This window comes from Salmo salar, chromosome ssa06, assembly GCF_905237065.1.
Source record: "Salmo salar chromosome ssa06, Ssal_v3.1, whole genome shotgun sequence".
Classification (NCBI taxonomy): Eukaryota; Metazoa; Chordata; class Actinopteri; order Salmoniformes; family Salmonidae; genus Salmo; species Salmo salar.
Genome location: NC_059447.1, coordinates 56,090,656 through 56,105,908, shown reverse-complemented (window position 1 = coordinate 56,105,908; position 15,253 = coordinate 56,090,656). Strand labels below are relative to the sequence as shown.

Here is a 15,253-nt window from a genome sequence, read left to right as displayed (position 1 = left end):
CCAAACCTCCCCACACCCCCATCCTCATCCCCAACACAGCCCCCAACCTCATCCCCAACACAGCCCCCATCCTCACCCTCAACCCCATCCCCATTATCACCCCCAAACCTCCCCACACCCCCATCCTCACCCCCAACACAGCCCCCATCCCGAACACAGCCCTCATCCTCGACCCCACCCACATCCTCGACCTCACCCTCAACCCCATCACCTTCCCTCCACTCCCTCCACCCATCATCAGCCCCACCCTCACCCCCAAACCTCCCCACACCCCCATCCCCGACCCCATCACCTTCCCCACTCTCCTTCCTACCACCCCCAGGTCAGCAGTGCAAAGAGCCATATCCATCCCATGATGCAGCAGGCTGAGCAGTACGGGTAGGTGTCAGTGTCACGGCTGCAGTCTGTAATACAGACTCTGCATGCTGCTGTCCACTGGTCACATCACTAACCTAACCCTGGGCTGCACTGGAGACACTTCCCCCTGCTCACTCAGACAGACTAACCCTGGGCTCCACTGGAGACACTTCCCCCTGCTCACTCAGACAGACTAACCCTGGGCTGCACTGGAGACACTTCCCCCTGCTCACTCAGACAGACTAACCCTGGGCTGCACTGGAGACACTTCCCCCTGCTCACTCAGACAGACTAACCCTGGGCTCCACTGGAGACACTTCCCCCTGCTCACTCAGACAGACTAACCCTGGGCTCCACTGGAGACACTTCCCCCTGCTCACTCAGACAGACTAACCCTGGGCTGCACTGGAGACACTTCCCCCTGCTCACTCAGACAGACTAACCCTGGGCTCCACTGGAGACACTTCCCCCTGCTCACTCAGACAGACTAACCCTGGGCTCCACTGGAGACACTTCCCCCTGCTCACTCAGACAGACTAAGCCTGGGCTGCACTGGAGACACTTCCCCCTGCTCACTCAGACAGACTAACCCTGGGCTCCACTGGAGACACTTCCCCCTGCTCACTCAGACAGACTAACCCTGGGCTGCACTGGAGACACTTCCCCCTGCTCACTCAGACAGACTAACCTGGCCACTGTGGCCAGTAAACACGGCCATGTTTTCTCTCCTGCTACTGCATGGCTTCGTCAGAGACCAGCGGATGTGTACAGTACTTTATTTGTTTGTCTTGCACCTTCGAAGAAATCCCTTGACAAATCAGAGAAAAAGGCCAAGCAATATTATGACCCTGCAAAGTCAAAAATGAACAATGCTGATTTAGAAATTCTGAACTTGATTGAAATAAAAACATGGGCAACGCAAAAGGATTGGATATACTACTAGCGAGACTGTCAGTGCTCCCTCTAAGCTGCCCCGGGACTGCCTGCCCCGGGACTGCCTGCCCCGGGACTGCCTGCCCCGGGACTGCCGCACAGAATAAATATCAGCCCATGCAGAGAAGCATGAGATTGAACTTTTCCCCCTTAGTTAAGTATCAGCGTTTCCCTTCACTGTGGGAATTGTGATAGAATCGACGCAATATTAGCCACTTTCAATACAACCTTCTGAAACAAAAGGAACTATGCAAGACTTAACATGTAAAACTAACTATGCAAGAGATTCTGTTGTAGGCAGGACGCATCGGAGTAGGATTCTATTGCGTTGACAGGCACCACTCAGCCCGTACTCTACACACTAACCGGTGCGGCATAACCAATCAGAGCTGCGGTAGGCCTATATGTAAATAGACCATTGCGATATATGGATCTGTATAGAACAACAAGGCCCGCACACTGTTAAAGCTCCCAATTCACCAATTCAACGTTTCCATCCGAAACGGATCTTCGTCAGGTCAAACACACTGTGTGTTCACATCCCAAAACATACACATTTCACCTCACATGACCATTGCGGACATGACGCATGGTGGGTGCAAAAAACTTTTGTATATCTTTACTAATTAAATAACAATGAGGTGGGTACATGTAATGGTTCCAGAACATAATATATATTTACAAAATGACCAAGTGGGTAACCTGGAAGGAAAGATAAATCAAAGTGACATATTCATGAAAGAATATCTGATATCAAACTCTTGGTTCAGACCTCTAGGAGACATGGTACACAAACGGTGAATCCAATACAATTCTCTTCTCAATAATAGATGATCAGTATCTCCGCCCGTCATTACATGTTCCACAAAAAAAAAGTGATATACCTGATCAGATGTATTTGTGGTCTATGCTATGTAGGAAAAACGAAACGAGCTCTAAAAACAAGGATAGCAGAACACAGGAGTAATATCAGGACCCTTGACCAGAGACGCCCTGTGGCTGAGCATTTCATGGAGGTTCGTCACAACATTAGCTCTTTGAGATACATTGGCATCGAACATGTTAAGACTCCTATTGGGGGCGGATACTGATAATCTATTATAGATTACTGATAATCTATTATTGAGAAGAGAATTGTATTGGATTTTGTAAATATATATTATGTTCTGGATCCATTACATGTACCCACCTCATTCTTATTTAATTATTAGAGATATACAAGCGTTCTTTGCACCCACCAAGCGTCATGTCCGCAATGGTCATGTGAGGTGAAATGTGGATATTTTGGGATGTGAACACTCAGTGTGTTTGACCTGACGAAGATCCGTTTTGGATCAAAACGTTGTCAATAAAGCGGTGAATTGGGAGCTTTAACAGTGTGAGGGCCTTCTTGTTCTATCCTAGTACTCTTTATTAGCCCAGCACCTATGTTTTTAAGGATGTGCGTATGACCACAAAGTCTTTTATATATGGATCTGTGCCGTTCACTTTGAACTGGACTGTTTACACAGCATGAGCGGTCGTAAGAAGATGCACTTGTTTTGAGATCAAAGCGAGAGCTGCATGTAGCCACGGGTGCACATATTTGTTCATATCCTTTGCTCGTTAGTGAGTTATTAGCCCAGTTATAGATCATTTGTAGTCAGAAATGGGGGAGTCATTGCTTTCTACAAGAACACAAAACGCCAGTCAGGTAAAGAGCTTTTTTTGTCTTTAAGGGGCAGTGTTGTATTTTGAGACAGACTTGAATAAGCTAAGTAGCCAATAGGCAGAGAGCAGGATCATTTTCTGATTCTCTGTAATAACGGTCATGTGGTTTCTTCCATCAAACGACACAACAACATGTTCAGTCACCTCCATGTCTGAAGGACACGTGGATAAACGGGTTAATGTCATGCCCTGCATGTTTTTTTTCTTTCTCAAAGTCTCGTGGAATGTGGGCCTACTTTGAACACCACACATTGGCTGGTACTGTAGGCTGAACAATAGAACAGCTATTTCCATGTTAACATATTACGGGATGCATTTTCTACATGGTTTTTGATGGTAGGCCACTCTGGTAGGCCTACATTATTAGCAAATAGCCACAGTAGCCTACTTGTCCACTGTCTGAAACTGTAACTTAAAGCGGGTACAGCCTCAGTGTTCACAGTAAACACGCGATAGAAGTGGCACAGACCTGAAATTTGCTCAGTCCCCCCCCCCAAAATTTGAGGGAACATTTCTGTCGGGACAGAGCGAGAGAGGGAAGGTAAATCCAATCCCCTGTAGCGTTGCTTGGATTGTTAGCTCCATTAGTTTAGTATTGATTTAATTGGTAATGTAGCTGGTCTCATTATTAGCATCAGTGGGTAACAGTGGGTTGGGGGAGGAATGAATGTTGGTACGGGGGTGGGAGAAGACAATGGTTGTATCCCAAATGACACCCTTTGGGCCCTGGTCAAAGGTAGTGCTCCATGTAGAGAATATGGTGCCATTTGGGACTGGTTGGGTATGGAAGTGTTACTCCAATAGAGGTCGGGGACATAGCCCGTTTAATTTCCCCTCGAAGGGAAATGAAGAGGGAGGCGTGTGCTGTGTTTTGAGTACTTCCCAATAATCTTTATTTTCTCCAGAAGTGTGCACTCATTCACTACTTCCCACAAATCTGAAAGCATTGGATTTGTGTAGGCATGAGCTAGAGGGAGTTTCCACTATATTTCTTATGCCGGTAATTTCCCTTTGAATCGGTGAAGGGAAGTGAACGAGTGCACACTTTGGGAGGAAGGAGAACTTATTAGGATGCACCCTCTGTGTGGTGCACAGGGAGCCTGACGGTGGGTGGGAGCAGTAAATACAGGGAGTTTCTTCTCACTGCTCCCCAGCCTTTTGATGTGCATATTATTTCCCCCCCCCCCCAGGATTTAGTGTTATAAATGTTCGCTCTACTTCTATTTTAACAGCGCGTTTTCTTTGTGGCGTTGAGAAAAGCTGCTGCTGGACTGCTTTTCATTACCGACATGCATTATTCATATTGTCTCTTGCTCACAACTAAAATCCCTCAATCTACCAATACGTCCATCTGTCCGTCAGTTCAACTTGAATGTACTGTATAACAGAGGAGGCTGGTGGCACTTTAAACCGGAGGACCGACTCATAGTAATGGCTGAATAGGAATGAATATGGTTTCCCTGTGTTTTGATAAGGTTCCGTTCATTCCATTCCAGTCAAAACTGAGAGCTGTCCTCCCCTCACTAGCCTCCACTGATAGTTGAGTGTACTGTATGAATATAATGCCTTTGGTAATGATGTTGTGAATTAAGGTGATGGTAAATGACTAATCCAAGCTCTGGTTTTCAGGCAGGGAATGACCCCCATGCCACACCACCCAGGCATAAACCCCATGGGCCCCGGAGGTGTGGGCCCCGGCCCCGGAGGTGTGGGCCCCAGCCCTGGAGGTGTGGGCCCCAGCCCTGGAGGCCTCTACAGCCAGCAGCCAGGGGCTAACACCTCTGGAAGGATGACCCCACAGGGGCCCCACCCGCTCTACAACGCACCCCCACCCTCAGGTATGCCACACTCTGTGACATGCATTCTGACAAAGCAGCTAACTAATAACCTGTTCCCAGATCTGTTTGTGTTGTACAGCCAACTCATATGATCATTCATGGCCATAGGAGTTGGCTGTAAAACACAAACAAACAGATCTGGGTCGAAGCTAGCTAACTAGCCCAATGTCCAATGTTTCTGTACATGTATACCAGACAGACAAGCCCCAGTATAACAGTGAACAAGAGCCTAACCCCCTTTCCCGTCACCACAGGGCCCATGCAGATGGGAGGAGAGGGGATGGTGGGTCCCGCTGACCCCAAACGGAGACCTCCAGAGCAGCACAGGGAGGGCAACACTCCTGCCCCTGCCGTCGAACCACCACCTAAACCCAAGGTACCAGCTACCGCTCTAACAGAGGCAGCCGCTTTTCCTCTCCGTCCCTTTTACACGTACTCATTTCCTGCCAATACCTCTGAAAGCATGTCCTAATAATGCATGTGTTTGGATGAGGAACCTGAATGTGGCAAAGCGCAGCAAACACCGCATTTAACGAGGCAGCAGACAAAAAGGAACACAGAGAATTGAGAAAAACATTCTTGAGTCGTTGTGAGGATTTTTTAAAGGAAGAAGCACTCTCTATCATAGTCTTCTTCTGTGCCTACTGGGACAGTGGATTCCAAAATAAATACTCCTTTATAGCGGTGCCATTTTGTATTAAAAGAGGCTTTTCATGCTTTCTTTTCAGCATATTGTTCATCATTATTACCCCACTCATGACTGTATGAGTGAGTCTGTCTTTTTTGACTGATTTTGGATGTATGACAGACAGGCATACCAAAATAACCTGTCTCCAGTCAACTGCAAAGAACTTGTTACTGTTCACAATGCTCTCTCTCTCTCTTACGGGCTCCCATTTCTCTTGTCAGAGCTTCTTTTGGGGTTTTCCGTTTTTATTTTTTGACTCTCTCTCGTTTCACCCCACCTCCCTCCCTTGTTTCAAATCCCCCTCTCGCTGGTTTAGTTTGGTATTTGTACTCCTCCTCTTAGTTCCAGACATAGTTGTGTGAATGCGAACAACTTTCCTCCTTCCCGCGTTCATTTGAGTCTGTTCACCTCATTACCGGCTGGTGAGAAAGGCCTCTTGATCACAAACAACTGAAGATGTCTGTCAGCCCGACTCGTCTGTGAGGAACTTCTGTTGTTTCTGTTCTGTCTCGGGTCGAGTTAATGATCACTCCTCCTATATTTGCCTGGCTTTGTGCGTTTCTGCTGTCAGGGCAAAGACCGCAGCAGTAGCTAGCATGGCTTCATGTTTCAACTCGTGAGAACATAAGAGTACTAGTAATAACGGCTGTGGCCTTTGGTGCTAAAGCTCCTTGCCTGCTCCTGTTTGGCTGCCTGCCCTAGAATGCTGTTGCTCAAACCCGTCTGTGTGGCTCCTCTCACTGTGCAGTTTCCACTGTGTGGTTTTCCAATTGTGTTGAAATATTTTGAAGCCAGTCAAACCTGCCTGAAAGACTCCAGGTGTGACTGAGAGAAGGGCCATCGGGGAGAGAAGGGGGGGGACGGGGACGCAGAGAAAGAGAGAGCGAGGCAGGCGAAAGGTTGCGTACTGGCTCGGGTTTCTCTGTGGGGTAGTTACACACGCGTACGCATTGGCTGCAGACCGCTGAGTGCTTGCTCGCAGGATGTCTTTGAGGAAAGGTTTTGCATGATTGTTTGACTATGTTTTTGTGAGAAAGTGTGTGAAAGTCAGACTGAAATCTCTCTCATCACGTGTGCGTGCGGCGTGTGTGTGTGTTTGTCCCATCTATTCCCCGTCGCAGGACCGCTACAGCTCCTCTCAGTGTATGTCCCAGCCCCCCACCCCCTGTCCCCTGTCCCCCAGCCCTGCTAGTCTGTCCTCTTGTCACGGGGCGCAGGACAGCAGAGATATCATTAGCAGCCACCCTGCTGTCGCTGGGGCCTGGCCAAAGACCCCCACCAGCCCTGTAAGTGCCTCAAGCACTTTTACTCAGCTTGTTGTTTACATTTTTTTTTATTTTTTTTTGTGTGTGTCTTTGTTTTTTGACGCCTGAAATGTGATTGTGTTGTCGTTATTTGTGACCGAGACTTTCTTATTAAGACAAGCATGCAATTGGAGCTGGACAAAGGATTCCCTTCTTTAACGCTCTCTTTCCTCCTGTCTCTTTCCCATACGATGCTGGCTACCTGGCAGTCCTGCTGCCCCACAATATCTCAAATGCTTCTCTTGTCACACGAAACGCTCCAGTTTGTATTGCGTATTATTGTTCGGATGATTGATTGTGTTAATGAGAAAGTTCTCCAATCCTGTGAGTGGACCTGTGTCACATGGGGTAGATGTGACACATGCTCTGTTTCTGTTGACAGCCGGGGGACCTACCTGGCTGTGTAGCTGCTGTATAGCTGCCATTCAACTGGGTTTGAATGGAAAATACAACAGCAACAACAAAGTCTAATCATGTAAAACCTGGATGTCGATCACATCAGTCTGAAAGCGTCCATAACCAATGACAACAGTGGTAGCCCTGACTGACCTCCCCCTTCTACTATATGCCCCACCCCTTTAGAAGCCCAGCCCGGCCACCATGACCAATGAGAAGATCCGCATCCTGTATGAGATGGGCGGGGAGCCCGAGAGGAGGATGTGGGTGGACCGCTACCTGGCCTTCATGGAGGAGAGGGGCACGCCCGTACCCATGCTGCCTGCCGTGGGCAAGAAGCCCCTGGACCTATGCCGCCTCTATCTGTCTGTCCGAGAGATAGGAGGCCTGGCTATGGTGAGTCTAAGTGGCTTCCCCTAGGTACAGATCTAGGATCAGCTTCCCCTCCCTCCAATCTGAACCGTTGGTGGGGAAAGCGCTGGTTGATCACAGAAGGAACGATAGGCTGGAGACTTTAAGCAGTAGGTGTGCATCTACACGTCTTCAAATTCGTGTTTCCATCAGACAGCCCCTTACGTCACCGATCGCTATTTACGGCCGATGTCGCCCATCCATCCTAGTGCTACCAGATCATATACGCTTTCATACCCAGCTCTGGTTGCTCAGTCTCCTGTTGGGCATGCCCCCCCCCCCCCTCCCTCTACAGGTGAACAAGAGCAAGAAGTGGAGGGAGCTGTCTACCCACCTCAACGTGGGCACGTCCAGCAGCTCCGCCAGCTCTCTGAAGAAGCAGTACATCCATTACCTGTTTGCCTTCGAGTGTAAAGTGGAGCGGGGAGAGGAGCCGCCGCTGGAGATACCGGGAGAAACCAAGAAACAGGCCCAGGCTCACCAGGCTAGGATCCAGCCGCCCTCACCAGGTGAGTAGAGCGATGGCGATATGAATATCATGTGTTGTAATTCTGTTTAACTCAGTAAAGCAGTGGGCGTTGTCCAGGAGGCAGGCTCATGCCCTAAGGGGGGTTGCTGGCTCGGACAAGGGTTACTTTACTAGGATCTGTAGCCACCTCGCTGAGCTGTGACCTGTTGCTTGTGACACAGACGGGTTGGCTGACAACGTCACGAAAATGATGGGCGCGCATCGATGTGGCCCGGAAGGCCGTGCTGGTGTTATGCTTCTTGTCAACGGCGACAAGAAGCTGCCATGTGGGGAATCGTAGGTGTCTTGTTTTGAGGTGTTTTGACTGATGTCAATGCTAATACGGCTAAAATGTTTAGCCAGCTAACCGACAGCTGTAACGACGTATTTGAGAGACAACAAGTGCTCATGGTGAAAATGTATTTATATTTTCAATTAACATTTGGAGACCAAATATAGTTTACAGCAGCCAACCCCATCTGTTTTGCCCCATAATGGCGCACGTGTCCGTTTTTTGTTGCTAAACAACCAACCCGTCCATGCAGTACAATACAGACCTGTAATAACGCATTCACCTGCTATGCTATGTCCCTTCACTCATTCCTCTGTAGATCTAGGAACATTACAACAAGTCCTTGAGTGTAACACCTGTTGTACGTCCAACCTGTGAATGCTGTGTGTATAGACGAGAGGGATAGGCTACCTGCTGCTGTGGTTGACAAATATGTCCACCCGTCCATAGTCATCATACACAGGCATGAACAGGAGAATATCCATACATACACAGGCAGCCCCATACGGTGTGTCTAAACTAAGCACATCCTCTGCTCAGTCATCCAGCCCTCCATTTAATCCATCTCCATTCTCCCTGGGCTGGCTACTCCCTCCCTGCACCCTCCCAGCACGTGGGTCTATTTCTGTCTGACAGGTGATTGTGTCAAACTGCAAGAGAGAGGGGGGGGGAGCTGTCAGACAGCCAGCTGTAGGATTCCCCCCACCCCCTCAGGCGAGATGGTTGATGTCAGAGGGAGAGTGAAAGAGGGGGAGAGAGAGGGAACACAGCTAAGACCGTGTGAGGAAGTGGGGGGGGGGGGGTAGAGCTGTCAAGCAGCAGGGGAATATCCCTTCCCCCTAGAGAAGATGAATAGGGGAGGGAGGAGTGTGGTGTGGCTGTCTGGGATATAAACAGTGACCTCCGTCTGACCTAGTTTCCCACAGACAGATGGACCAGTGAGGCAGCATTTTTTTCCCCCTCTTTGTCTCTCTCTCCCTTGTTCTCGCTCTCTCCCCGGGTGATTATGGTGGGGTCATGTGGGTTCACACGCTCAGAGAGAGAGGGAGAGGGAGAGCGATGGCGTGTGGCTGAACCACTTCATTGTTTACTTTTGAAACACCTCTCATTTACAAACACATTTGAGGCCTGGCCAGCCAATTCTCTCTGCCTCTCTCTCTCTCTGCCTCGCTCTCTCTTTCTCTCTCGCTCTCTCTGCCTCTTTCTCTCTATCATATTATTACAGACAGGGTTTTTAATCATTTCTTGAATTGTAAAAAAAAAAAAAAAAAAATGTGAGGTTTATTTTATTCTGGTCTTGTATCGTTAATGAGAAGAACAGTCATTTTGATATAAGGAGATGCCAGAATGTAAAATTCAGAATTAATTGCATGCATCCCAAATGGCACCCTATTCCCTATATGGTGCACTACTTTTTGGGAAGCCGACGTTATTGCTAGACTAAGCAGTCGTCATACCTAGCAGAGCCGGCTTGAGGAGCCATCCAGCCTGAATCAGAGAGCATTGTACATGTATCATATCTTTTTTTTATTTAAGTACTCATAATTATCTCGTAGAATGTTGTTCTTCTCTGACATTGAGTTCGAAGCATCTTTCTTTCCCAACTGCCATATATACACACAGATTTAGATGCATATCTCTACCTCTTAGACTTGCGTTTTTCCCAGGGGGTGTCTTTGTTCAACAAGCTGCCTCATGCTACAGAAACAGGAGATGGGCTCCTTCCCTCTGGATCGTTCTGGTTCTGACGAGGCTTACTTATACTGTACATACAGGGGGTATAGAAAGTCACCACCCACTTTCAAAATGTTCACCTTTTGTTGAAAACAAAAAAAACAAAAAAAAACAAAAAATAAAAATAAAATCAGACTTTTTAAAATTTTATTTACACACAGTAACCCACAATATTCAAGATACCTTTTTTAATTCATTTTCTTACTCTGAAAATGTATTAAAAAGTAAAACCGTAAAATACCCTATTTGGATAAGTGAACACCGAGTTAATACTTGGTGGAACCACCTTTTGCTTCAATTACATCCGTGAGTCTCTTTGAATACGTCTCTACTAACTTTGCACACCTAGACTGTCCTTTATTTGCCCATTCTTCCTTGCAGAATTGTTGAAGCTCAGTCAAATTGCATGTTGACCTCTCATGGACTGCACTCTTCAAGTCATTCCACAGACTCTCGATGGGATTTAGGTCAGGGCTCTGACTACGCCACTCAAGGACATTCACCTTCTTGTCCTTCAGCCACCGTACGGTTGCTTGGGCGGTGAACTTTGGGTCATTGTCATGTGGAAACGTGAACCATCTTCCTATTTTCAACTTCCTGGCAGAGGGCTGCAGGTTCTCCTCAAGAATCTGTCGGTATTTTGCACTGTCCATTTTCCCTTCTATCGTGACAAGCTCACCTGTCCCTGCTGAAGAGAAACACCCCCACAACAGGATGCTGCCACCGCCGTGCTTTACTGTAGACATGGTGTTATTTACTGTAGGCGTGGTGTTATTTACTGTAGACGTGGTGTTATTTACTGTAGGCGTGGCGTTATTTACTGTAGGCGTGGCGTTATTTACTGTAGACGTGGTGTTATTTACTGTAGGCGTGGCGTTATTTACTGTAGGCGTGGTGTTATTTACTGTAGGCGTGGCGTTATTTACTGTAGGCGTGGTGTTATTTACTGTAGGCGTGGCGTTATTTACTGTAGACGTGGTGTTCTTTACTGTAGACGTGGTGTTATTTACTGTAGGCGTGGTGTTATTTACTGTAGGCGTGGTGTTATTTACTGTAGGCGTGGTGTTATTTACTGTAGACGTGGTGTTATTTACTGTAGGCGTGGTGTTATTTACTGTAGGCGTGGTGTTATTTACTGTAGGCGTGGTGTTATTTACTGTAGGCGTGGGGTTATTTACTGTAGGCGTGGTGTTATTTACTGTAGGCGTGGTGTTATTTACTGTAGGCGTGGTGTTCTTTACTGTAGACGTGGTGTTATTTACTGTAGGCGTGGTGTTATTTACTGTAGGCGTGGTGTTATTTACTGTAGACGTGGTGTTCTTTACTGTAGGCGTGGTGTTATTTACTGTAGGCGTGGCGTTATTTACTGTAGGCGTGGTGTTATTTACTGTAGGCGTGGGGTTATTTACTGTAGGCGTGGTGTTATTTACTGTAGGCGTGGGGTTATTTACTGTAGGCGTGGTGTTATTTACTGTAGGCGTGGCGTTATTTACTGTAGGCGTGGTGTTATTTACTGTAGGCGTGGTGTTATTTACTGTAGGCGTGGCGTTATTTACTGTAGGCGTGGTGTTATTTACTGTAGGCGTGGGGTTATTTACTGTAGGCGTGGTGTTATTTACTGTAGGCGTGGGGTTATTTACTGTAGACGTGGTGTTATTTACTGTAGGCGTGGTGTTATTTACTGTAGGCGTGGTGTTATTTACTGTAGGCGTGGTGTTATTTACTGTAGGCGTGGTGTTATTTACTGTAGGCGTGGTGTTCTTTACTGTAGGCGTGGTGTTCTTTACTGTAGGCGTGGTGTTATTTACTGTAGGCGTGGTGTTCTTTGGGTGGAAAGACTTATTGGGTTTTCGCCAGACATATCATTTTGTGTTCAGGCCAAAAAGTTCCATTTTGGTCTCATCTGGCCACAGAACCTTTTGGCCTCAGAATCTTGGCCACGGAGACTTGATGTGGCTTTTTTTGAGGAGTGTTTTTTTTTCTTCTTTGTCTTGCCATCCTCCAAGAGGCCAGATTTGTGGAGCGCTTGTGATACCGTGGTCACATGCACACATTGACCAGTCTTTGCCATAAAGGCCTGAAGCTCCTTCAAAGTCACCATTGGTTTCTTAGCCTCTCTGATCAGTCTCCTCCTTGCCCGGTCATCCAGTTTGGAGGGACGGCCTGATCTATGCAGGTTCTGGGTGGTGCCATACGCCTTCCGCTTCTTAATAATGGTCTTACTCATGCTCCGAGGAATAGACGAAGCCTTTGAAATCTTTTTATATCCATCCCCTGACTTGTGCCTTTCCGCAACTTTATCTCATAGATCATTTGAAAGTACCTTTCCGCCCATAGTGGATTCTTTGCTTTGAATTGCACTACTGAGCAGTGGAGTCCTCTATGAACTACTGCTTTTATTCTGAACTAATCAGTCACTACAATTGATCACAGATAGAAGCCAATTAGCTTGATTTGTGGTCTGGAAGGTGGTTGGTTATACCTCAGCAAATTTGCAATTGCAATTCTAAGGGGGGGGGGTCACTTATCCTAATAGGGTATTTTACGGTTTTACTTTCAAATACATTTTCAGAGATTTTATATATATATTTTTCCACTTGGATATATTGTGGGTTACTGTGTGTGTAAATAAAGGGGGAAAAGTCAGATTTCATGTGTTTTCATTTCAGGCTGTAAGGCAACAAAAGGTGAACATTTTGAAAGGGGGTGTTGACTTTCTATACCCACTGTACATATCTCTATATGGGGTGGCAGGTAGCCTAGTGGTTATAGTGTTGGGCCAGTAACCGAAAGGTTGCTAGATCGAATCCCCCGAGCTGACAAGGTAAAAAATCTGTCCTTCTGCCCCTGAACAAGGCGGTTAACCCACTGTTCCTAGGCTGTCATTGTAAATAAGGATTTGTTCTTAACTGACTTGCCTGGTTAAATAAAAAATAAAATGGAAGAAAATATTCTGTATGGCTGTGTCTTTTGCCTCTGTATCTTGAGCTAATAACTCAGGCTCACTGTAGGGCCCCTGTGTTTGTTGTATAATTCAGTCAATATTTCTTAAATACAAAAAGTGTGCAGTATCTTACTCCATTAGCCGGCTGTTACATTTACCACAACTGTATTTTTTTTTACCTTTTTAACAATTTTGACTGCTGTTACTAATTTTCTCCCCAGCCAACTCCGGCTCCCTGCAGGGCCCCCATACCCCTCAGTCTACAGGCAGCAGCTCCATGAGTGAGATGCCAGAGGGTTTGAAGCGCCCCACCCCAGCCACCACACCCCACGGACACATGACCCCACAGCCAGGCAACAGGTAGAGGCCAGTGGCCTGGGGCCACTCATAGTGTGTGTGTGTGTGTGTGTGTGTGTGTGTGTGTGTGTGTGTGTGTGTGTGTGTGTGTGTGTGTGTGTGTGTGTGTGTGTGTGTGTGTGTGTGACTTAGTCTTACTCTATACACACATGGATACCCTTTGTATCATCCTTTGTTGTCCTCCTCACCCCTCCTGTATGTGTCTGCCTCAGGAACAGTGGTGGTATCCGTGTCCAGGATCCCTTCTCAGAGATCAGTGACCCTGCCTTCCACAAGCGAGGGCCCATGCCCTCTGGCGCCCCCTACCAGCAGAGTGGCGGTAGTTCAGACCCCTCCATGAGGATGCAGTACGACGCCAACAAGGACCTTTATGGAGGGCCCCAGAAAGGTGAGTGGACCAGGCGATCTTAAAACGCGTAGCATAACACAGTGCACTCATACACTGGTGTTATCCCCATTGCTTGTGTGCACTGCGTATTAGATGAAAATCTACATCTTAGTTAAAATTCACGTAATACACCTATTGTCTGAATAGGATATGGTCTGGTACTTTTTAAATTCTCCATGTAGGTTGAAATGTCTTTCTCGTCCTTGTTTTTGGTTAGGCCATCACATCCGATGTAAAAAAAAAAACACTCTGTATGGATGATTGTTCCCTTAGACTATGTTGCCACCCTGTGGCCAAATCATGTACTACACACCCTTGCCTTGGATAACGCCTGACATGAACGCTGATGACATCTGAATCGCCTGTATTTGCCAAGAGCGTTTACACGTACCAAGGAATTTGACCTGGTGGAAGGGTGCTGACTTACTGTTGACACATACTCTACATACAGTATGTACAATACCATGTCTATTCTCCCTCCACAGGGCCAGGGGGCAGTGAGTCCTATGGACCAGGTCAGATGCCCAGCGGTGCCGTACAGGACATGTACCCCTGTGGTCCTCCCTCAGGAGCCATGCCAGGGATGGGCATGGGCCCCGGCCCGCGGCCACAGTACCCCTACGGGCCTGGCTACGACAGAAGGTGGGTATTCTACTAACCATCGTAGATGCATCGCTGGGTGTTTATACCTGTAGGAAAAGGGCTGTTTCGTGCTCAAACAACTGGAGTAGAGGTGCTACCTTCAAATCGAATGCTGGATCAAAAGTTGAGGCGCGGCACTCTATTATAAAAATATATTATTCTTTGTAAATCCCGAGTCATAAACATTGCACGACGTTTCAGTCAGAGACATTGATCAGACAGTTATATAAATGCCAAAAATAATTGTTTCCTCCTACCTTCCAGACCAGACCATGTGATGGGTCCAGAGGGGGGTATGGCTCCCCCTGGGGGTCAGAACAATATGGGACCTTCCAGCGGTGACCCCAGCATGTACTCTGCCAACAGATACCCTCAGCAGAGGTAAGACGTCCGTCTAGGCTAATGGTGATCATCAGTTTAGCATTGCGCAGAAACACGCCCTTGTCCCCATCTATCTGTGTTCTAACTGGTGTCATCCTCGTCCACCACAGGCCACATGGACATGAGAGTTACGGGCAGCAGCAATACCCTCACGGCCCCATGCCCTACGGCTCTCACCAGCCTGGAATGTATCCACAGCAACAGGTCAGTCCCAGCCTCCCGTTCCTAGAGGGCATTGTGCTAAAGCTACTGAATCTATGGGAAGTGACCTGGGAAAATAAGCTAACTTAGGCATTTCAATGCAAAGTGAAGTTTAAACTCAAGTCGATTAGCGGTCTACTAAGAAATGGTCAGCACATCACGCAGGGGT

At 47.4% G+C, this 15,253-nt stretch overlaps 1 protein-coding gene across 7 annotated transcripts in view; it reads left to right on the top strand.

The window, feature by feature from the left end:
• arid1b (AT-rich interactive domain 1B) overlaps positions 1 to 15,253 on the top strand; it is a 111,794-nt gene that overhangs the window by 87,053 nt on the left and 9,488 nt on the right. For 6 of the 7 annotated variants that reach the window (XM_045720741.1, XM_045720745.1, XM_045720744.1 and 3 more), the window contains 10 exons: positions 4,630 to 4,838; positions 5,093 to 5,214; positions 6,648 to 6,812; positions 7,413 to 7,622; positions 7,933 to 8,146; positions 13,337 to 13,475; positions 13,685 to 13,860; positions 14,346 to 14,502; positions 14,767 to 14,883; positions 14,994 to 15,087. In XM_045720741.1, the coding sequence (XP_045576697.1) occupies positions 4,630 to 4,838; positions 5,093 to 5,214; positions 6,648 to 6,812; positions 7,413 to 7,622; positions 7,933 to 8,146; positions 13,337 to 13,475; positions 13,685 to 13,860; positions 14,346 to 14,502; positions 14,767 to 14,883; positions 14,994 to 15,087 (1,603 nt within the window). The remainder of the gene's footprint in view (positions 1 to 4,629; positions 4,839 to 5,092; positions 5,215 to 6,647; positions 6,813 to 7,412; positions 7,623 to 7,932; positions 8,147 to 13,336; positions 13,476 to 13,684; positions 13,861 to 14,345; positions 14,503 to 14,766; positions 14,884 to 14,993; positions 15,088 to 15,253) is intronic. The other variant, XM_014204857.2, reaches the window with a different exon arrangement.